The sequence below is a fragment of the Terrapene carolina genome, unplaced genomic scaffold, assembly GCF_002925995.2.
Source record: "Terrapene carolina triunguis isolate 2854851 unplaced genomic scaffold, T_m_triunguis-2.0 Scaffold95, whole genome shotgun sequence".
NCBI classification, from domain to species: Eukaryota; Metazoa; Chordata; order Testudines; family Emydidae; genus Terrapene; species Terrapene triunguis.
Genome location: NW_020664446.1, coordinates 7,551,418 through 7,575,583, shown reverse-complemented (window position 1 = coordinate 7,575,583; position 24,166 = coordinate 7,551,418). Strand labels below are relative to the sequence as shown.

General features: G+C 41.7%; 1 protein-coding gene across 1 annotated transcript in view; it reads left to right on the top strand.

Annotated features, from left to right (window-relative positions):
- SORCS1 (sortilin related VPS10 domain containing receptor 1) overlaps window positions 1-24,166 on the top strand; it is a 410,485-nt gene that overhangs the window by 293,543 nt on the left and 92,776 nt on the right. The window contains exon 7 of the mRNA XM_026651051.1: window positions 12,101-12,165. Coding sequence (XP_026506836.1) covers window positions 12,101-12,165 — 65 coding nt within the window. The remainder of the gene's footprint in view (window positions 1-12,100; window positions 12,166-24,166) is intronic.

Sequence of the window (24,166 nt, the reverse complement as noted above, 5' to 3'; positions counted from 1 at the left end):
CTTTTCCCTCTGGAATCACCCTCCACAATTTGTGGTTCCCTCTGTTTGCACCAGCTTCCTGGCCAGAGGCTCTAGCTCAGTATGTGATTATGGATCATAGTCAATTTAATCATAAGGGTCTCAGAAAATAAGCGGTCTTCTCCACCCATCTGTTATTCCTGGTGGTAACAGGGTGGCTTGCCCCTTAATGGCTGGAGGGCCTGGGACTAGCCAACCCTGATTACTAAAGAAGGAATACCTGTGTGAAAGTAGCTGATTCCCTGTAAAGGGCAACAGGTGCTTGAGAAACAGGAGCCTGAGGTGGTGTAGCAGGCTCGAAGAAGCACCTGTAAGTTAGGACCCTACAGTGACTTTGAACAGTGACTGGTGACCCGGCTCTGAAAAAGAGGACTGGAAATTCCCCAAGTAAGAGGTGTGGCCTGGGGCCACTGTGTCCTTGAGGACTGAAATAAATTGGACCTCAGGTGGGAAATGTTTTAATTTCCTTTGGATGGTGCTGAGATCGCTCTGCAAAAGGGGAAAACAGAGGCAGGGTGCTGCAGAGTAAACTCTCGCATGAGCATCCAGTAAAGTTCAAATATGGGACCTTCAGCACAGACCTTGGGTCACTTGAGCTCCAGGGCTGTCTTCATTAGAAGACAGCAGTAGTAGACTGTTCTCCTCTAATAAGATGGTCAGTAGAAAGAACCCAACACATTGCCCTCTTGTGCTAGGCACTATAAAACCCATAGTGAGGGACCGTCCCTCCCCCGCAAGAGCTTACAGTTTCAATGGATAAGACAGACAAAGGAAAGGTGGGTATCCCTGTTTTTCACAGGGGGAGCTGAGCTAGAGAGACCGAGAACTAGATTTGCAAAAGAACTTGGCACTGACAATTGGGGACATACATTCAAAGGAGTCACTTAGGAGCTAAAAGCAGTGGTGAGATTTTCAAAAGACCTCAGTATGTGAGGTGCCAAACTCTTGAAAATCTAGACCTGGGTGTGACCATGGTAGCTGCACCCTTCTGAAAATCTGGCCCGGGTTGTGGGTGCTCAGCACTAAAAATATGGCCTTTTTTGTCTTGCCCAAGGTGCTTAGGTCAGAGCCTAAGATATCCTGAGTTCCTAGCCAGTGTCTGCATACAGCCGTCTGATTCTGATCTCATTTACATCAGTGCCAATTAATGCCTTCCTGAAGCGATCTGAGTCACATGAGTGTAATTGTGAAAAAGCAGATCTGGCTGAATGGTTGGGAGTGCAAATGTGGAAGGCATAGTTTAGGCCAAGAGAGCTCAAGGGATTTTCTCAGTTATTTTACATACCTCTGTGGACACATTATATTTGACACAAAAGAGAATTTGTTTGAGAGGGAAAAAAATAGAAAAAGAAGAGAAGCATAAGAACATAAGAATGGCCCTACGGGGTCAGACGAAGGGTCCATCTAGCCCAGTATCCTGTCTTCCGACAGTGGCCAGTGTCAGGTGCCCCAGAGGGAATGAACAGAACAGGTAACCATCAAGTGATCCATCCCATTCCCAGCTTCTGGCAAACAGAGGCTAGGGACATCATTCCTGCCCAAACAAAAGCAAATAAAAGAATGCTTATGCCAGGCTATATAAAGGGCAATTTTTGATCAATATTTTCATGTAAACTATATCCCTATATTTGAAAATGTTTCAATAGGCTGTATAAGTTTCATGGCCCTTCCGTACTGTCCCCAGGCAGCCTGTGATGAGAGTGTAAAGTTAGAGGAACCCAGACCAGCTGAGATTGTTGGGGTGGAAAGCACTGGCTGGACTGCGTCCCTTAGTTGTCAGAAGGATTGAACCTTGAAGCCAAAAGGTAGGCTTGGTCTTTGTAGCATAAGTCAATTCATTGTATTACTACACTACATTCAGAAGCAATAACCCAGAGGACTTTCCCCCCTTTTAAATAGCTCTCAATAGAAGATGCCTGAGGCTCCCTGGGTTCTACTTGTAACATGCGAAAAAGGGATGCAGTGAGTGAGTGAATACAACCAGGAAATCTTATAGATAAAGAGGACAGGGAACAAATCGTTCCCATTAGTCAGTGAGGACAGAGCAGGAAGGAAGCACAACTCAAGGCTGTAGCAGAGAAAATCTAGGGGGATGATTGTTAGGGGAAACTTTTTTTGGCCAGATTTGCAGCTAGTGTAAATCGGGGTAGCTTGCACCAGCTGAGGAGGTGGCCCTCTGCTGCTAAGAAGAATTAGTAAGTAGAGCAAGCTGCCAAAGGTAGGAGTTGGGGGATCCCTGTCACTGGAAATAGCCTCATCTTAACTGTGATGATGTCTATACTACGAGCTGGGGTGTGATTCCACTGCTTGCATAGGTGTATTTGTGCTAGTTCTGATCAAGCTACTGTGAGTACAAATAGCAGCGTTGCTGCGGTAGCAGCATAGAATATCAGGGTTGGAAGGGACCTCAGGAGGTATCTAGTCCAACCCCCTGCTTAAAGCAGGACCAATCCCCAGACAGATTTTTCCCCTGTTCCCTAAATGGCCCCCTCAAGGATTGAACTCACAACGCTGGGTTTAGCAGGCCAATGCTCAAACCACTGAGCTATCCCTCCCCCCCTGCTTTCAGCAGAGGTGTGACTCAGCTGTACCAAGTACAAACCTGCCTGAGTATGTACTTGGCATGGCGAAACTGGCCCTTTGCTGCCACTTGGGCTATACTGCTGTTTATACGTGCACTAGCTCTCATCGAGCTAGCGTGAGGATGTGTAGCTGGACAGGGGATTAATACCCCAGCTCTAATGTAGACACGGTCTTATAGAGCTATCTGTATAATCTGGAGGGCAGCTTATGTTACCTTCCCCACAACCCTGAGACAAGGGGCATGTCAGGGCAGGGATATGGGTGGACTACCACCATTCCCTTCTGCAATCCCCAATTGGCTGGATGGTCACCTGAGCGATTCTTCCCAGGTGGCATGTTCCAGCTGCCCCCAGGCTGTTTGAATCTGTGCCTAGAGTTAGGGGCAGATAGAGAAATCAGAAAGTCTTTTAATGAATGGGGCTGGTTGCTGGAGGCTGATGGGGGAGAAAGTGATCATAGCAGAGAATCTGGCCCATGTATTTTATTGTTAATGACCATTTTCTGCATCTTCACCAAGTTACACTCTACAGCGTTATTTCTAATGGTACCCACCATCCTTGCAAAGGGGTTTGGTTTAGTGGTTTCAGGACTAGCTGCCAGGATTCTTGGACTCTATTTCTGGCTTTGCCACATAAGTACGGTGTGACCTTGGCCAAGTCAATTAGAGCCATTTACTCTTGTGTAATCAGTGGAGTCACTCTGGATTTACAACTGTACAGCTGAGAGCATAATTTGGCCCTTAATCGCTCTCTCCATCTCATTTTACCAATTTGTAAAACAGGCATTGTGCAATAATATCTAGATACCTCAATAAAGTGTTGGGAAACTTACTTATCTGTTGTTTACAAGATGCTTTGAGAACCTGGCACAAAAGGGACTGTAATAAGTGCAAAGCATTACAATTCTTAGTCAGAGATAGGATTTAAGGCATTGCAAGACCATGAGCGGGGGGAAATGGTAGCATATAGGGATCTACCTTCGTCATCTCTTGTTTGTTGTGCTTCTGGCCTTTTAAAACAAAAACAAGCTCCTGCCATTGAGTAATTTGGAAGAAGCTGTCAACTTTTTTAACGAGAAGTGACAAGACATGCCCCGGAGGAGTGGGGGAGCTGGCTTAGCGTTTGCGAGATTTATGATAAGGGATTCACACAAGTGCTGAGGCTAAAAGAAGATAAATCCCCATAGACAAATACTCCCAATAATTGAATTACAAAGCCATTATCGTGTGCTGAACAGAGCAACTTTATGACTCTGTTGTGACAGGATAAAGCTTGTTAGAATATTTATGCTCATAGGATGATTTCAGCGTAAGGATCTCAAAAAAACAAGCATGCATTTCCACCTGTCTGTTATGGCTAATTAGCCTTTCTGGGTAATGCAATGAATGCGGAGCTGGAGAAGCATTAGAAATGGAAAATGAAGAACTGAAGGAATGTTGCACTGAGCCATCTCAAAATAAATATTACTAAGCACAGGGCCAGCCAAGGGATACATACTGCCAGCTGCTGGAGTCTGATGACTGGAAAGGGGGACAGGGGCAGGTATGCAGATGTCGTTTTCAAGTATCACATTTGGATCTGGATTTTCCACGCTGTCCATTTGCAACTTCACCTGCATTTTTACTGCTAGCTGTAGCTTTTCACCCACAGGGGGCCTGATCCAAAGCCCAATTGGAGTCCATGTGAGTGTTCTCAATGGCTGAAATCTTGGCCTGAAATGGCACAACTCCTATTGATTTCAAATGGTCCAAGATTTTACCCATTGGCTTCAATGGACTTTGGATCAGGCCTTTGTTGCCTGAGCATTTTTAAAGAGAGGATGGTCTTGGGCTTAAAGTGCTGGATTCAGGAGAGCTGGGCTCAATTCCTGGCTCCGACACTGTCTGTCCTTGGGCAAGTCACTTAATCTCGGTAGATGAAATCTTGGTCCCACTAAAGTCAATGGCAAAACTCCCAGTGGTTTCAGTGGGGCAAGGATTTCACCATCTGTGCCCCAGTTCCCCACCTGTAAAATGAGGATAACAGTAATTCCTTTGTCTCTCTTGCCTATTGAGATTGTAAGCTTTCCAAGGCAGTGACTGTCTCTTACTAGGTACATCATGTCTAGTACCATGGTGCCTTGATCTTGGCGAGGGCTTCTAGGGACTATTGGAACACACAAGTAATAATTAATAATTTGCTTGCAAATTATTAACAACGGCCTGTGTTTTGGTGCAAATGTAGGGAATTATGCCTCTACTGGGTAGAGTTGGTGAAATTTGCAAAATTTCAAGTTTAGTTTTTTAAAATTAAAATGTGAATCATTTGGGCGGGGGGGGAGTATTCCTGTCTTTCAACTGGTTACAAAGTTGGTTTAATGAAGAAGAAAAAAGAAGCAGCATTTCTTTTAAAAAAATTAATGAAAGGAACTAGTTTCCACTTGCGAGTTCTTCTCTTCCTATGCCTCCTCCCTCCCCCCCCCCCCCCGGAAGAGTAATAGCTTTTCCTCCCATCTAAACCCCTTGTGACATACAAAAGCACCAGAACATGTCTTTTCCAAGTGGACAGAGAGACTCGTGTTCCTCCATCCTTTTCTCCTGTTTCCAGCCACATCTCCTGGCCAATGAGTTACTGGCTCTGTACTGCCTATTCCCTGCCCCAGTGCTCAGTTCTCAATGCAGCCCCTACTGTTGGTTCAGAGCCTAAAGGGAGCCTTGAGAACTGGCATTTGGGAGGCAGGTCATATGAAGAGGCCATGCCAGGGCAGGAAGGGGTTTGTGACAGAGTCAATGTAGAGCCCGTTAGGACCGAAGTACTGATCCAGATTTACCTCTCGGTCACCAGAAATTTTGCTTCCTTTCCTGCTATGCATGGCATCCCTGAGAAAACACCCTGGGAACTAACCAGTTCCCAAGGTATTAATGACCAAACATGGTCAGAACCTCACTTTTATGCCTTATCTGATAGTTTGATTTATTTGGTATTTAGAATGGGAAAAAATCAGGTGTTAACCAACATACACGCATTTAGGAGCCCACAGCCTTCTGGGCACGCTCAGTGGAAAGCATAAATGGTGACTTTTTCAAACTTGGTTGCCTCAGCTTGGGCATTAAGGGCAACATTTTCATAAGCGGCCTCTGATTTTTTGGGGGCGTCTCAATTTCTTGATGCCCACCTTGAGGGTCCTGAAAGGAGCCTGACTTCCAGAAAGTGCTGCCCACTGAAAACTCCATTTGACTCTGAAAATGAGATCCAAGGTGTCTTAAACTGGGAAACTGATCATGAAGGCATCCAAGACCAGAAGCTCCCATTGAAAATGTTGGCCTTGATCCATATGTACATTTGAAAATGTTAGCCCAGCTGCCCGTATTTGAAATTATTGATCAGCACTTGCAGCTTATAATGACCTTTGCTTAAAAACAATGTGTTTGAAATTACGAAATACAAAGTGTGGAGGTTTTGTATTACCCTAGTGATGGGGTCTCTCTGCAGCTGAGAAGCCTGACTCAGTCATTCATCTCATTTACTCCCAGCAGCCGTGAATTTTAGGCTTTTCACACTAGTGAAAGATCCTGCATGACATGGTCTTTACTGGATTTCCTGGAAGTGCACGGGGAGACAGGTTTTTAGAAACCCAGCAGTCAGCGTGATGGCGCAGGCAGGGCGGGGACTGCAGAAACACTTGGTGAGATAACCTTTGCTGTTCAATGGAGAGTGCCCAATTCTTTTGTTTGCCATTGTCTCTTTCTGAAAAGGGGATCGCTTTTAGTCCATTTCTGATCCTGCTTCCTACATATATAGTCTGCAGCTAAAACCATTGCTGGGCTGTAATTCCACGGCTCTCAGTCTAGGTTTTTGAAGCTGTCAAGCCCAGATGACTACACAGCAGGCTTGGAGTTGATGAATATTTTAGGAAGCCGCTTTGTAACGGAAGGTTCGTGGTCTTACATATTTCATAACACAACCATTTTCTGGAAAGGCAGCAGGGAACATTAGACTGTGGTCCCATTGGCATTTCCACGTTAGCTTACCCCAAAAGTTTGTAATTTTTATATTTTGTGCTTTTGCTTTAAAAAGCATCAAGACAATTACCCCAATTAAACATAAAAAGCTCTTTGGAAAAATATCATAGGTGCAGTTTGATAAGTATGCTGATCAATACCAGGGGGATTGAAGTCCAGGGGGAGTTTGTGTATTCAAGAAGGCCTGTGATTAAAAGGATGAATCACAGTCAACAGGGTAGGTTTTCACCACGAAGTTAAAACGATAAGCCAAGGCCGATGGAAGTATCAGCACTCAGGCTTTGAGAACAGCGAGAATGGAGGGAAACTGGAAGATAAGGCAACATGGGCCTAGTGGGCAAAATAGATTGATGACAGCCATCGCTAACACAGCTGATAATGGGGAGTTAGAAGTATTTGACTGACATTTGTTTTAGAGAACAGTTTCCTACATTCCCACTTCGTAGGGACAAAGGTGGCAGCAGTCTGGATACTGCTCTGGAGCTCAGCCATTCCTATCTCGCTTCATGGCTTTCAGTTTATAATCTGTACGATTTGTACTGGCTTCCCCTCGTCAGCCCTAAAAACAGGGCAATTATCGGGTGATCCATCCCCTGTTGTCTAGTCCTAGCATCTGGCAATTGGAGGTTTAGGATCACTCAGCTCAGAGCATGGGGTAGCATCCCTGAACATCTTGGCTAATAGCCATTGGTGGACCTATCCTCCATGAATTTATCTAATTCTTTTTTGAACCCTGTTATACTTTTGGCCTTCACAACATCCCCTGGCAATGAGTTCCAGGTTGACTGTGTGTTGTGTGAAAAAGTACTTCCTTTTGTTTGTTTTAAACCAGCTGCCTGTTTATTACGTCGGCTGATCCCTGGTTCCTGTGTTATGTGGAGTGGTAAATAACACTTCCTTATTCACTTTCTCCACACCATTCAGATTTTATAGCCCTCTATCGTTTCACCCCTTAGTCATCTCTTTTCTAAACTGAATAGGCCCATTCTTTCTTATCTGTCCTCATATAGAAGCTGTTCCAGACCCCTAATCACTTTTGTTGCCCTTCTCTGGACTTTTCTCAATTCTAATCTATAATTTTTGAGATGGGGCAATAAGAACCTTACACAGTATTCAGGGTGTGATCGTGCCATGGATTCATATAGTAGCATTATGATGAAGCCAACCACTTCCATATACACTTGAAGTCGGTGTAATAAATAACAGCAAAGGAATGATATCCCAGAGTAAATTTTTGGTCTGTTTAGTGAATGGACTCTGGTTTTCATAGCCTTTGTCATTAAGAGCCAAATCTTGTTCTTGTTGAACGGAATTGTCAAATTCCCATTGACAACATCCGAAAGTTGCAAGGTAGTTGGACACGGGAGGCAGAGGTTAACTGATTTATACTTGGCAAAATAAGCCCTAAATCCCTTTTCTCTGATGGATGGTAACTGGAAGAAAGTGCCATTAAAAATGGCTGCACTTTTTTCTGTAATCTGGGTAATCCAGAAGAAGAATTTATTAAAAATGGGTGTTGGAGGCCCAGGGGTCATTATTCTTTGAGTAAAACTTCTCACTGTAAAACTTCTTTTAAAAGTTTCATTATTAATAGCTCTAGGAAAGAGACGTGTAACCAAATTATAATGTGGGGACAGGATGCAAATAAACGCTAGGTAAGATCTTTCACAAGTGAAAAGTGCTTTTGTAGCCCACTGAGTCTGTAGACTCTGAAGACGAGTTCTTTGTAAGCTCAAAAGCTTGTTTCTCTCACCAACAGATGTTCGGCCAATAAAAGATATTCCCCACTTTGTTTCTCTCAAAAGTAGTTTGGTTTAAAGGCAGTCCAACATATATTCTGCTGCTATGATCCATATAATTCAACAGATTTCCAGTAAGGATTGGCAATCCCTTTCTACCATTATAATAATTAATCATTCTTTATTAATTTGGGTCACACTTTGTTAGAAGTACCTTTATAAATGGTTAATAGATGATGATGATGCAAGTAGAGCTGAGTAAATATTGGAATTGTTTTGGTACATTGGGAATTTTGAAAATTTGGAGGTGGAAGGGGGAATTTGCTTCCTGTCGGACCACAAATGAATATTTTCAAATTTTTTGGTGAATCAAAAAATTGAAAAAGTGATCATTGTAGCTTAAATGAAACATTTAATTAAGGCAAAATACTTTGTTTTGACGTTGACCATTTTTAATGTTTCTGATTTTTTCTTTTTAAATGTAAAAAAATGTAAAATGAAACCAAATAATGAAAATTATGAATATTCAAAAAATCTTGAAATGATCCTGTTTTGGGTTGAAGGTTTGTTTCATTTTGGTTTGGGGTGGTTTTTACCTTTAAAAAAAAATAAAATCTAGCTAAATTTTGAAACAAAATGAATTAATTTCAGAACAAGAGCTATTGAAACATTTTGCCTCTAAAATATTGAAACAAAATGTTTCATCTTATTAAAATAAACAAGTTTTTTGGCTGAAACTATTCACTGAATTCACAAAGTTTTTGTCCATCCAAAACTGTTTTTTGGTGAATAAACTGTTCACCTGAAAAATTTAACCTGGCTCATTACAGACCCCTTTCTACACTAGCACTTAAACCATTGCTTCTACCAGTGTAGCTTGACCGTTGCTGAAAAATAGACACCGGGGGGCTGGTCTACACTAGGAGGGGGGAATTGATCTAAGATACGCATCTTCAGCTACGAGAATAGCGTAGCTGAAGTCGACTTATCTTAGATCGACTTACCTTGTGTCCTCACGGCGCGGGATCGACTCCGCTTCCGCCTCTCGCTCTGGTGGAGTTCCGGAGTCGACTGGGAACGCGTTCGGAGATCGATTTATCGCGTCTAGACGAGATGCGATAAGTCGATCCTTGATAGATCGATTACTACCTGCCGATCCGGCGGGTAGTGAAGACGTACCCCAAATGTGCTGGTGCAGAACAAGCAAACTAGCTCTGAGTCAGGAAACAGGTTTTGAGCCTCTCTGGAAATGTTTCACACTGTCCGGCAAAGAAAAAGAAGCTTCTTTAGCTGATGAATTGCAATAGGATTCTTTAAGTGAAGCTAGAGATAATCAAAACAAATAGTCCCATTTTTCATAACATCTTTAAAATGGTTATTGCTAGTTACTTAGTTAAGACTAGTGTTGATTAAGAGCTGGATTGAACTCGGATTGCAGTACAAGTGGGAGTTGAATTACAACCTCAGTTTTGATTGCCTGCAAATAATGAGGCATTGGACAGAATAGCATCTGACTTGTCCATCACCGGAAATGAATGTTCTTGCTTTAATTGAGTATTAACCCATAGTTCAGGCTACTGTCAAGAAAATGGTCCACCATGAGGCAGGCAAATCCTTAATGGAGACACATGAGGATGGCCCATCTGCTCTCACTCTTGCCTCCGGGAAAGAGGTGACAGGTTCAAAACCAATAACAGGACTGTGCCCTCAGAATTTATGCTGATTTAGCAGTGCTATAATTCAGAGAGGACATCAAACTAATGGCCCTTTGGCCTGTTCCAGGGTGTTCTCCAGATAGATGTTAACAATTAAAAGGGACTTTTTACCAAAGGTGTACTTTACTCCATAATCCCTTACGTGCCGTATGGAGTGTCTTACACTGATATTTCTTATCCAGTGAACAAACAAGCATTTTCTTAGCCAGACTGCCATCTGGTTTATTAACTTAACACAGTTTTAATTAGATTTGAGCCAATGAAATGTCTGACAGGACAGGGAATTTTCTTTTTATGTTGTTAATTAATGAGAGAATATTGGTCATTACGGATGTGAATTAAACTAATGTGCATGCAAAATCTGATACAGAGGAATGACTAGGGTTCTACATAGAATCATAGAAATCTAACGCTGGAAGGGACCTCGAGTCGTCAAGTCCAGGCCCTGCTCTGTGGCAGGACAAAGTATACCTAGACTATCCCTAACAGGTCCAACCTCTTTTTAAAGATCTCCAGTGATGGTGATTCCACAACCTCCTTTGGAAGCCTGTTCCAGATATTAACTAACCTTATAGTTAGAAAGGTTTTCCTACTATCTAACCTAAATCTCCCTTGTTACAAATTAAACCCTTTACTTCTTGTCCTACCTTCAGTGGACACGGAGAACAACTAGTCACCACCCTCTTTGTAATAGATCTTAATATATTTGAAGTCTGTTATCGGGTCCCCACTCAGTCTTCTTTTCTCAAAATGAAACAGGGTCCAGTTATTTTAACCTTTCCTCATAAGTCAGATTTTCTAAACTTTTGCTCTTCTCTGGACTCTCCAATTTGTCCACAGCTTCCCTAATGTGTAGCACCTAGAATTGGACACAGTGCTCCAGCTGTACTCACCAGTACCGTGGAGAGCAGGACACTTATCTCATATGTCTTATCTATGACATTCCTGTTAGCACACCCCAGAATATTAACCTTTTTTGCAGCTGAATCACATTGTTGAGTCATATTCAATTTGTGATCCACTATAGCCACGCGATCCTTTTCAGCATCACTACCACCTAGCCAGTTATTCCCCATTCTGTAGGTGTGCATTTGATTTTCCTTCCTAAGTGAAGTACTTTGCACTGGTCTTTATTGAATTTCATATGGCTGAATTCAGACCAATGGTGTCATGGTGTCCCAGCATGGGGTCATCTTTAAATTCTATAAGCATACTCTCCACTCCATTATCCAAATCATAAATGAAAATATTGAATAGTAGCAGACCCAGGAATGATGCCCGCAGGACCTGCCTAAATATGCTGTCCAAGTTGGAAAACAAACTATTGGTAACTGCTCTCTGAATACAGTCTTACAGCCAATTGCACATCCACCTTATAATAATTTCATCTAGACCACATTTCCCCAGTTTGCTCATGAGAATGTCATGTGGGACTGTTTCAAAAGCCTTACTAAAATCAAGATATACCATATCTACTGCTTCCCCCCTATTCCCTAGGCTAATAACCCCGTCAAAGAAGACAATTACATTGGTTTGGCTTGATTTGTTCTTGACAAATCCATTCTGGCTATTCCTTATAACTCCAGTATCCTCCAGGTGCTTACAAATTGATTGTTTTACCAATCTCATAACACATCTTATAATAGAGAAGCTTGATTTTAGCACTGAACATCAAGGCATACCCCACCAATCAGAACAAAAGGCACATCAGCATGCCACGCACTGAAACAGACCACAGAAATCAAAGCAAAGGACACACCAACATTCCCCACTCTGAAGGTGGTGGAGATGTAGTGTTAGGCAGAGTTAAGGCTGTTGGAGGGATGTTAATTCTGGTTTTATAGAAGGTCAGCATGGCTAGAATTTCCAAGGGTTGTTATTTTAGGGAACACTAGTATGGTCTTTCAAAGTTCTTTAGCTTTTAGTTACTGATACAAATTTAACTCCACCTAAATGAGGTCTTCTACTGTGGAATAAATGTAGTGGACAGAATCTGCCTGGGCTTTGTTCATTTTAATGCTTTAACTTCAGTCTGTCCTTTGCAGGTCTGTGATGGGTTCCAGTAAAGAGCCAGACCTTGTGCACCTGGAGGCGAAGACAGTGGATGGCCGTAAGTACATTAGTTTCCAGACTGTATTGTCGTTACCAGCTCTGTCGTGCTCTGGGTTGGCCTGCCATTCTGACGCCAACACCCTATCGTAGAGGAGATCTTACTTTTCTTCTCTGTTCAGTCTCTCACGGGCAGGGTCTTAGAGGAGCTCCTCCAGCTAGCTGAAAGGGTGGTATTAACAGGCTGTGGAAGGAGGTTACCTGCAGGACGGAGGATTCCCATGGGATGTGCAGCCTTTGAAGGCAGTCAGTAAAAGGATACTCTCTTCTCCAGTTTATCTCTACCTGCTCCTCCATTGTGTTTACCCCTGCAACCTTTCTTTGCTCTTGTGGCCAATTTTCCTTCTGCTTACAACTCCAAACTCCTTTCTCAAGCTTTCCTTGTTGGACAGAAGTTTTCTCAGGTCTGCTGATACCTCTGCTGGTCTTTTCTCCACTCCCCTGCTTCCTGCTGTTTAATCTTTCCGCTTCCCCACTTCTGCAGGTCTTTCCCTGAGGCTTTTTTCCTGCAGCTTTCAATTGCCTCAGGCGGTTGTGTACCTCACAAAAACCACCCGACTGTCCTGGATGTTCTCATTTTTAATTCCATGAAGGTTCTCCTGCAAATGTCAGCTTTGCTGGAATGTAAATAATAGATTTGCACCATTTGCAGGATTATTTATTTTTTTGTTTTTATGACATAGTAGATTAACTTCTGAAAAATCCCAGTGGCTCAAACTCTGCTCTCAATTACACAGCCAAAGTCAGTGGTGTTCCTCCGGATTTATGACAGCAGGATTTAGCCCAGAAACTGTCAGGGAGGGAACTGTCTCAAGACAATTTTTTTTTTAACTTGCTTAGCGTTATGGGTAAGAAATTATTCTTCAGAGGATGAATTTTAAAAGACACCATTGGAATAGAAATTGTATATATTTTTAATGTCCTTTCCGTTTAATAACACATTAGATTATTAAAACGGAAAGAATTTTAAATATCTCAGTGCATTTTACCATTTGTGTCTTTTCTTTCCTTTTTTTAACTTTCACATTCCCTGGACACAGAAAGGAGGCTGATCCGTCCTTTCTGCTCCTATGGAAGTACTAAATAGTAATAAAATATTCTACTATGACACCCTCTAATGGAGTAGCTACACTGTTGTATTGTGTTTTGAACAGTTTCTGTAGTAAGTGTTTATTAAGGGCTATTCTCTTGTAGTGACACTCTAAGGTTTATTGACTTCATGGTATGCTCCAGGCTCAAAACTCCAATTCCTCTTTTCTCCTCTTCTCTCTTCTTCTGGTCCAATTCTAGTTCTTGTGACATAAGAAGAATACTTTAGAAGAAAAGGCCTATATAAATGTAGAGACAAAAGTAATAAACATTATTATTCCCATTTTACAGATGGGGAAACTGGGGTACAGGTAGGTGAAATGACTTGCTCAAAGTCACATGGTGAGTCATTACCATAGTTGAGGATAGAACCCAGGTTGCTTAACTATCCAGTTCTAGCCACTAGACAAACTTGCCTTCCCTGAAGAAGATAATTTCCACCCCTCTGGTGAGCAAACCTTTCTCCAGTTGAGGAGAGTAGCATGTAGCTGGAGCAGGCAAAGGGTTGTTAATAAGATGCTTTTTTTCAGGCTTAACCCAAGAGTTACAATTTGTGAACTATTTCTCTAATCTTTTGCAAGGGTCACATGTTTGGGAGCTAACCAAGGGTGAAAATTCAATAAAGGGATTTAATTTGAAAAGGTATCCCTATCGAAACAAATTAGAAAAAAATCACCCAGCAATTGAAACTCAGGATCTAAGCAAAAGCGCCAGACCTCAATGCAAATAACAAGATACTTTTATTCTTGCGCCTTGTATCTTTCCCAGCAGACGCTCAGCAGTACATTAACCATGGCTTCAGATGAGAGAGGATAGAGATGTCACCGTAGTAAGGTATTAGAAAATCTGGCTGGTAGGGTTGTGAGAGCATTTATCATCATCTGACTTAGTCCTGGGCATTCCCAGCCGGAATACTAATAACTTTTTCCTGACTGTGTCTATGCCTTCTGATCCCTGATCATGGTCTGTCTTCATATATTTATTTATTGTATTTCTATACACAGTGTAAAAGATTTACAGATGGGAAAAAAGAACAGTCTCTCAGCTAATATAAATCTATATAACTTCACTGATTTCAGTGGAGCTATTCCCAGTTACACCAGCTGAGGATCTGGTCTTTCATGTCATACGTTAAATTGTACGATCAATGCTAGTGCTTGAACTGGAGTCCCCAAAAAGCGGCTGGGTATGTGATTAATTTGGTATGGAAGTTATATGGCAGTTTGATTATTATACAGTGTTAACTGATGTGATTTAAGTTTTTAATACTCTTGGTTAATTTCTGTTATAGTGCCAAGTGTAGTGGATTTTGATCTCCAGTATAAAATCCAAGTACATAGAAAGTGATGTTTATATTTAGTGGTTTCTCTTAAAGTCCAATCTGGGCCAGATTCTAAGTAAGAGCCAAATGGCAATCGTTGTGTTTTCAGTTGGAAGAAATTCATCTGAGCCTTATCTTACATTTCCATTCATATGACTTTGTGTCCCAGGGTTCCACTTTGAGTTTGGAATAAAATCAGAAACTCATTGACAAAAAAAGTCAGCAGAAGCTACAGATTTTTTGCCTGGTTTCAGGTCAATGTTGTAGAGACACAGTTAATTTCATGTAGATCTGAACAACACCATAAGTTATTTTCGGTAACCAGAGGGCAGAGAGTATGCTGTTAGAAGGTAGAGCCAAATTAGATTGAAACTTAACCAAAATCCCCTTGAAAGGTCTGTAAATTTTTGAGAAACTTAGGTAGGCATTACGTTTATGAAAAAAAAGTTTATGAAAAAAATAAAGTTTTGGGGGTTCTTTAAGTTAAGAATGTTTCATTGGAGGCTGGGGCCAAATCTAATGCTTGAAGGTAAACACTCTGCACAGTTCAGATCGGGATTCACACCCAAAATCTGCAGTTTTAATCCCTCCAGGGCTTTTAATATAAACATCTTGATACATACTGTTTGTTTGTTCTGCTTTGCATGAGAGGTAAATAGCTGTGAGTGAGGAGACGTGGTTCTATCTCCTGATCCTCCACCGATTTGCTGCCTGAACTTGGGCAAGTCAGGGAGGGCAACGTTTTCAATCATGGATGTGTGGCTAGGCACCCACACAAAAGCAAATGAAAGATTCTGAACTCCTGCACTCTCAAGTCTAGTTAATTCAGATAGCGTAACTCCTGTAACAAAATATTGTCGACTGGTAGGTAGTTCAAAAGATGAATGCCTACATTACATTTGGAAACTACCACAGCACCTGCAGGCAATCGAATAAATGGGACATCTAGAATATGAATCTGCTGCTCAGAGCTGGGCAGGAAATGGATTTCCCATCACACACACATTCACCAGATTTAAAGAAAAGTCCCGTCCTGAATTGGGAGGAAAAGTTAAAATCTTGAAATCTTTTATGGAAGCAAGGACACGAACAAGCCAACAAATTTGAAACGTTTATTTAGATTTTATTATTTATTTACTGTATTTATCTTTAATGTCAAAAAGTTTCAACGGTTTTGAAACTTTTTTCCAAAAAAATGTTTCAGTCAAAAAAATTGTCAAAACCCACTCTTTCCTGGAAACTATTTACAAACATCACAATAAGGCTCAAATTAAATGTATTCCTCTTTCCCCCCAAAAAACAAACAAACAAACAACCAGTGAGAGGACCAAAAATTAGCCACCCTGGCTAAAGACCAGAGTAAGAGGTGATTGGAGGCTAAAAGGTGTCCTTCAAAAATTGGAAGTCAAATACTACTGAGTAAAATAAAAAAGGAGCATAAACTCAGGTAAAAGTAAATTCAAGTGTAAAAGTATAATTAGGTAGGCCAAAAGGGAATTTGAATAGCAAAAGACACAAAAACTAACAGCAAAAATTGTTTTAACTACATCAGAAGCAGGACACCTGCCAAATAATAAGTGGGGCCACTAGACGATCAAGTTGCTAAAGGAGCACTAAGGGAATACAAGGTCCTTGCAGAGAAGCTAAATGAATTCTTTGAATCAGTCTTCACTCCAGAGGATGTGAGGGAGTTTCCCACACCTGAGCCCTTCTTTTTAGGTGCCAAATCTGAGGAAAATGTCCCAGATTAAAGTGTCAATAGAGGAGGTTTTAGAACAAATTGATAAATTTGATCTGGACAAGGAGGGAAACAGTGAGGTGGTAAAATTTGCAGATGATACATAATTACTCAAGATAGTTAAGTCCAAAACTGACTTTGAAAAGTTACAAAGGGATCTCACAAAACTGTGTGACTGGGCAACAAAATGGCAGATGAAATTCAATGTTGACAAATGCAAAGTAATGCACATTGGGAAACATAATCTCAATTATACATACAAAATGATGGGGTCTAAATTAGTTGTTACCACTCAAGAAAGATATTTTGGAGTCATTGTGGTTGATTTCCTGAAAACATCTGCTCAATGTGCAGCAACAGTCAGAAAATCTAACAGAATGTTGGGAACCATTAGGAAAGAGATAGATAATAAGACGGAAAATATCATAATCCACTATATAAACTGAGGGTACGCCCGCACCTTGCATACTGCAAGCCATTCTGCTTGCCCCATCTCAAAAAAGATATATTAGAATTAGAAAAGGTACAAAAATGATTAGGCGTATGGAACAGCTTCCATTTCATGAGAGAGTAAAAAGACTGGGACTGTTCAGCTTGGAAAAGATGACTAAGAGGGTATATGATAGACGTCTATAAAATCAATGAATAGTGTGGAGAAAGTGAATAGGGAAATGTTACTTACCATGTCACATAACTAGGGGTCATCCAACAGGTTTAAAACTAACGTAAGGAAGCACTACTTCATACAACTCATAGTCAACCTATGGAATTCATTGCTAGGAGATGTTGTGAAGGCCAAAAGAATAACTGGGCTCAAAAAAGAGTGAGATAAGTTAATGGAGGCTCGGTCCATCAATGGCTATTACTCAAGATCGTCAGGGATGCAACCCCATGCTCTGGGTGTCCCTAAACCTTCCACTGCCAGAAGCTGGGAGTGGACGATGGGATGGATCACTTGATAATTGCCCTGTTCTGTTCATTCCCTTTGAAGTATCTGACACTGGCTACTGTCAGAAGACAGAATACTGGGCTAGATGGACCATTGATTTGACCCAGTATGGCTGTTCTTTTGTTATGTTTCCTGGAAAAATTTGATCTAGACAAATCAGTATTTTGCAACAAAAAATGAATTGATTAATTCCTGAACAGTTCTTCTGCTGCTGCAGTCTTACTCACAATAGTACAATAACTACTTATTATAAATACAGGTTGGAGGATCAGGTCCTTAAATGAGTATGTGAGAGGGACTTGCATTTATTTGTATAGATGTGGATAAACTGGATATCAGAGAATTATTATTTTAAAGGAAGGGATGAAAAAAAGCAAAGAAGAAATATGAAGTGGTAGCAGAAATTCTGGGTTTTGTTGATATTTCATAAGTATCTCTGTCCATTTTACTGTTTTTCTGCTGCATTGATCTGTTTGTTGATTTTTAATTTAAATTTGACTTGTGCTGTTTTGTAATCACAGGTAGGGCCAGATCCTCAGCTGGTGTTAATCAACATGCCATGGTGATTTTCAGCAGCCAAGAATCTGACCCATAGTTCTGAACTACAAGACTATGTTCCTTTCTTCTTCCTGTGTAGGTATTGCAAAGAAAAACATAAGAATTACAACCCTGGAGCAGATAAATACTCCATCTAGACTGATATCCTGCCTCTGACAATGGCCATTTCTTTCAAAGAATCCCCAGAATGCCCCATGACTGGGCAAAAGTGTGTCATGGGGATAAGTAATTTCTTCCCAACCATAGTTGATAATCAGAATTTGCCCTAAAAAGTGAGGATTGTTAGCTCTTCTAATTGTAGCCCAGATATTGGAACTGCAGATGGCACCCTCATTCATTTAAATATTAAATCCTGGTTTTGATATGTAGTGCAGCAGGTGGAATAATATGAATGAAACCAGATTTGTTAGTATATCCCTCAGAAATGAACTGGCTTCATTTCACTGTTTTTTAACATTTGTTGTTTGTGAGTATGCTGCTGGCTGCTTGTGAAAATGCTCGTGAATCCTGAATGTTCCATGAATAATTATTCATCTGAACCTTCATACTAGGAAGTGAGTTATTCATTATTTGTTATTCTCTTATTTTAAAAGTTTCAATATTCCAGTCCAGGAGCAGAAACAATGCCTTATGACTTAGATGGCCAATCACACTCCTGAACAATGCATAGCAAATAGACAAAATGAACAGTTCATAGACAACTTGTTTGCTGGACACTGGTTGGCCAAACTATTTGGCTAATCCTTATGGTTACTAGATATAATTGCAGAAATCGAAACTGATTCCTAAACGAATTACAAACAGAAACAAATGGGATAAATTCACAATGAATATTATTTGTTACAAATAAATTGTCCATCTCACCTTACTATCCAGCCACCTGATCCAACCACCAATGAAATCCATGGAAGTCTTTCTATTGTCTTCAGTGGTGGGGCAGAACCTGGAGTTATTAGCCCAAATAATACCTTGTAGCAGGGTGTCCCACAGGGTTTCTGAATCCATTTTATAAAAGGGATTTGACTCTTCATTTCGGCAGGGGTTCTTCAAAGCCCCCAAAACTCCCCCTCCACCCTCTATTAAGCCATGTCCACTGTCACGCTGTCTGGAGGGTTCACAACCTCAGAATGTCATAAAGTGGGCCAGACACCCGAAACTGGCTCTATGTTCTATAATTAGATTTCACCAACCCAGTAACAAGTGTGAACTCCTGGATGACAGTAACAAACTTACCATGGAGTCACAGACAATCCCTGTGGGCACACCTTCTATCTTGCCACCCAGACAAGCTAGAATTAGCCATAGTTAAGGCTACAGTTATGTCATGGAAGTCAAGGAATCTGTGACTTCCAGAGACCCCCCGTGATATTCTCTGCTTCAGCCCCAGAGGCTGTGGGACTCTGGAACTGGCAGCCAACAGGGCCCTGGCAAGGTTCCAGTGGCAGGCGACAGACTCCTGAGGGGGCCCTCCTCAGGATTCCAGCAACCAGCGACAGCCTCGCACGGAGAAGGGGAAGGGAGAGGAAATATGGTCACCCTGCAGCTCCCAGCTGCTGTGGGCAGAGGGGGAACCCCACAGCTCCCGGCCACCACAGTGGCAGGGGAAACTATGGAGCTGCAGCAGCAAAAGTCACAGACCGGTCATGGCTTCCGTGAATTTTTGTTTATTGACCGTGACATGTCCGTGACTTTTACTAAAAATCACCTCGACAAAATCTTAGCCTTAGTCATAGTCACTTACGCCAAAAATCGCAAAATATTCAGCTTGCTCCCAGTTCCTAGAGACGAGAGGCTTATCCCACATCAGTTTGTACTATAGATGTCACATCAAAGACAATGCTGGTAGTCAATCCTATAGTAAACTAATTAAGTATTTATTCATTAGGAAAAATAAATGAGAGAGTTATTACAGGTTAAAGCAGGCAACATATAAACACAGTGAGTCACAGTCTGTGGTTCCAAAAGGTGACGGAGATGTAGTAATTTGTCCACTGAATGTCTTTTCAGGCCGGCTAACTCAGGCTGACCCTGGGGATCTCTGCTTTTTGTTTCTTACCTTCAAAGAATCCAAACAACAAACCATTTCTTCTTGTGAACATCTTTACATGGCCTTCCCCTAGAGTTCAAGCCCATGGGATGAGAGCTCCTGTAACTTCTTCATGGGTGGATGGAGCAATCAACAAAGTCTTTGTCCTACAATGGCCCATTTAGCCTTCATGGCTCTTCTTCATGGGCAGGGGAGCCACTCTTCCTGCCTAGGTTCACAAGTTCATATTAGGCATTTTTACCATTATAAAGCAAAACTTACATATTACGTTATAGCATGAGATCCAGACATTACAAGGAAGATTAATGCATGCAGCAACTTACAAGCATCTGATAGAGTCTAAACACATTCTTACAAGTCTAACACCTACGTTGAACAATATTAACATACAGGTGAGCTGGTCTGGTTTCCAGCTATGAATTTATCAGCTGATGGCTACAGACTTGGCAAGAGCTGGCACGGGGTTTGCCAGTGACACACCCACATCATCAAAAAGGGCTGGACACAAGCTCCCTGAAGAACTTATCAGCGCAGCTTTTTCATCGAGCCAGAAGGGATTGAGACATCTCAGTATGCTGCCTTCACAGCTGTCAAACTCCAGTTGCACCAGTTGTGTTTCATGCTTCTCCTTGACAAGAGCAGATTTAGTTCCTGGTGTTTCCCCTATGGAAATGGGAAGCCTGTTTTCTCATTGTTTTTCACAAGGTTTTTTGCACCTTAGTTAGAAATATCTAGTATTGGCCAATGCAGATTTATTTCCTGGTGTTTCCCTATGGAAACAGGAAGCCTATTTTCTCATGGTTTTTCACAAGGTTTTTTGCACCTTCGTTAGAAATATCTAGTATTGGCCAGTGCCAAGGATCATGGTCTAATTCACAGTACTCCGGATACTGCTCTGATCAAAGATGGCAACTGCTGTGTTCTTCTCTCTAGGCACAGCGTGGCTTTGTTGTGGTGGTTGTATATTAAAAGCGGCAGCTGTTGTTAGAGGTGAGGATGCTGGAAATGAGAAGCATAGTGTCCTAATTACCTATGGCAGGGAAAACATCTGTGCAGGAAAAGTAATGAAATTAATTCCAGAGCTTAGCAACTGAATACATTAATTAACATTAATTAATGCTAAATTACAAGGCGCTTCCTATGGAATCGCATAAAAAGTCCCCATGAACAGAATGCCAAAAGAGATTGTGTTTAATGTTGACACAAGGTAAAGAAGAATGATTGGCCCTTTATTGTGATGTCTGGTTCCCTTTATGTCTGGGCTCCAAGACAAAGGAAGTTTGGCTGGAGTAAAAGAATATGCATCTCATGCTTTGGTCCATTGACCGCTAGAGTTATTTAGTCTGAATGATGACTTCAGGGGGTTAGCCGATTATTAGTAGTTAGGAGCATTTTGCAATGACAGCCTGCAGTCCTTCCCTGTCAGATCTGATATACGTGCCTATAGCCAAGCCAGCTACAGGCTGGATTGTCTTAGAACAGTGGTCAATATGTGCACATGCTGTAGCAGAGAGCCCGTTCAGCTGGAGCTAAGAACTCTTTAGAATAGTCTCCCCCTGCATGCGAGAGAGCTTGCGACTCTGGGAGCAAAGCAGAAGTAGAAGGGAAGGAGTGGGTGTGGAAAATAAGTTGTCTTCACTCCAGAAGGTCGTCCAAACCATGGCAGAAGGAGAGCGGGAGAGATAGGGGCTACTCAAAGGAGTCAGCATTCGTAGGATCAGCAGTTCTGGGTAGCATGATCCTTGATCACATGGGTAGGGCTAAGCCAATGGCTAAAGTTAGGATTGGGAAGGAATTTTCCCCAGGGCATGTTGCCTTTTTGATGTGTTGTCTTCCTCTGGGGCTTTTGGTTGAGGCCATCTTTTATGATCAGGTGGGTTTATTTCACATGCTCAGTAATTGTAAGGAGGAAAGACCTCAACCTTTCATCGCCTCTGATTCTTTTCCTTCCTTTTCCTCTTCCTTCTGTGGTTTCCTGCTAACAGGGACAATGGAGAAATGACCCTGAAAAGGGAGATTTCTCGATTTCATTTGATGTGCTGGCTAGTGTGCATATCTACTATTGCCCCCAAGTGGCTGGTCTAAAGAAAATCATATTGCCGAGAACAAAAAGGTACTCTGATCATGCTATCTGGATTATATCAATTAGTCTTTTGTAATGAACTTCGAAAATGCAAAGAATTCTATACTGTATGGACTAATAATATTTAGCCCTTTAAATATCCAACGTGCTCTGCAAACATAGGCCCCAAATCACCCACAATCTAACTTTACTAAAGCCCATGGATTTGTACTCTGTGTGTCTGTTTTAAATAGAAGACAACATCCTTAGAAATAAGGAAAAAAAACTTTTAAATGACGGATTTAATTTTTTTTTAAAATGATTAAATAGAAAATGATGAAAAGCTAGCGGTTTCAATTTCAATGGAAAAAAATGTTGTTTCTCTGTTCAGAGGGACGTAATTATACCAAGCTAGGGACTATGCTACTCCAAAGAGGAAGATGATTAGAAGTACTTTCAAGATTAAATGCCATTTAGAGTTTGTCAAGCCAGTGCTAATGCTAAAATCCTTCTTTCTGTAAATGAGCTTTGTCCTCATACAAACTGCAACTGCTTAATTGAGCTGGAAAAGCCTAAATTTATGACTGAGATCCTGATTCTCCACTCTGGTTAAAGCTTTTAATCTAGGGGACTCCTACCTGGTACTTTACTTGACACAACGTATAGCTGGCAAGCCTCTTGAGATGTGGCCAGAAGTTCTCATGAGTTTGTGAGACTGCATGGCACAGGCTGGGTTAGTCAATCTGGGAGCTAGAGAGTCCAGAAGAACCACAGGGTTTCTCTTCTCCAGCAGCCTCAATAAAGAATCCCCTCTATAGTCATAAGAATGGCCATACTGGATCAAACCAATGGTCCATCAAGCCCAGTATCCTGTCTTCTGACAGTGGCCAGTGCCCGATGCTTCAGAGGGAATGAACAGAACAGGGCAATTTCGAGTGATTAATTGCCTGTTGTCCAGTCCCAGCATCTGGCAGTTGGAGGTTTTTCGGAACACCCAGAGTATGGGGTTGCATCCGTGATTATCTTGGCGAATACCTATTGATGGACCTATCCTCCATGAATGTAACTAATTATTTTTTAAATGCAGTTATAATTTTGGCCTTCACAACATCTCCTGGCAATGGGTTCCACAGGTTGACCGTGTGTTGTGTGAAGAAGTACTTCCTTATGTTTGTTTTAAACCTGCTGCCTATTAGTCATTACAACTGAGTCTATTGTGAAAGGCCCCTGATTCTTAAAAAGACTCAGGCACGTGCTTAACTTCAAATATATGGGTAGTCCTCTTGAACTCTGCGGATCTAGTCATGGGCTTAAAGTTAAGCATAGGGCTAAGCTTACATGGTCAGGGCTGTAGGCATTATACACCACTGTCCTCAGATGCGGCCTCCATCCTGAACACCTTAGAATGGAAGAGTGTTATGAAGTGAGATCAAGATAGCTTTGACAGCCGGCCTGAAGGCAAATGAGCTAAAATGCTGAACAATGCTGCCACAAGCTGGGGATAAGGAACCGAGGAGTGGCGGGGTGGAAGTTAGTGTCAGGGCTTTGTGCTTTACAGTCCATGTTTAGACTAGCCAAAGCCAGTTTACCCACCCTAGAGCCACCATACCAGAGGCATAGGGGGAATACAATAGCTGTTATGCCCAGGAAAGAGGGGGCATTATGATATGGCTGTGAAAAAAGCTAATACGGTCTTGGGATGCATCAGGCGAGGTATTTCCATTAGAGATAAGGAGGTGTTAGTACCGATATACAAGGCACTGGTGAGACCTCATCTGGAATACTGTGTGCAGTTCTGGTCGCCCATGTTTAAGAAGGATGAATTCAAACTGGAACAGGTACAGAGAAGGGCTACTAGGATGATCCGAGGAATGGAAAACCTGTCTTATGAAAGGAGACTCAAAGAGCTTGGCTTGTTTAGCCTAACCAAAAGAAGGCTGAGAGGAGATATGATTGCTCTCTATAAATATATCAGAGGAATAAATATCAGGGAGGGAGAGGAATTATTTAAGCTTAGTACCAATGTGGACACAAGAACAAATGGATATAAACTGGCCTAAACAGGAAGTTTAGACTTGAAATTAGACGAAGGTTTCTAACCATCAGAGGAGTGACGTTCTGGAATAGCCTTCCAAGGGGAGCAGTGTTGCCAAAAGACATATCTGGCTTCAAGACTAAGCTTGATAAGTTTATGGAAGGGATGGTATGACGGGATAGCCTAATTTTGGCAATTAATTG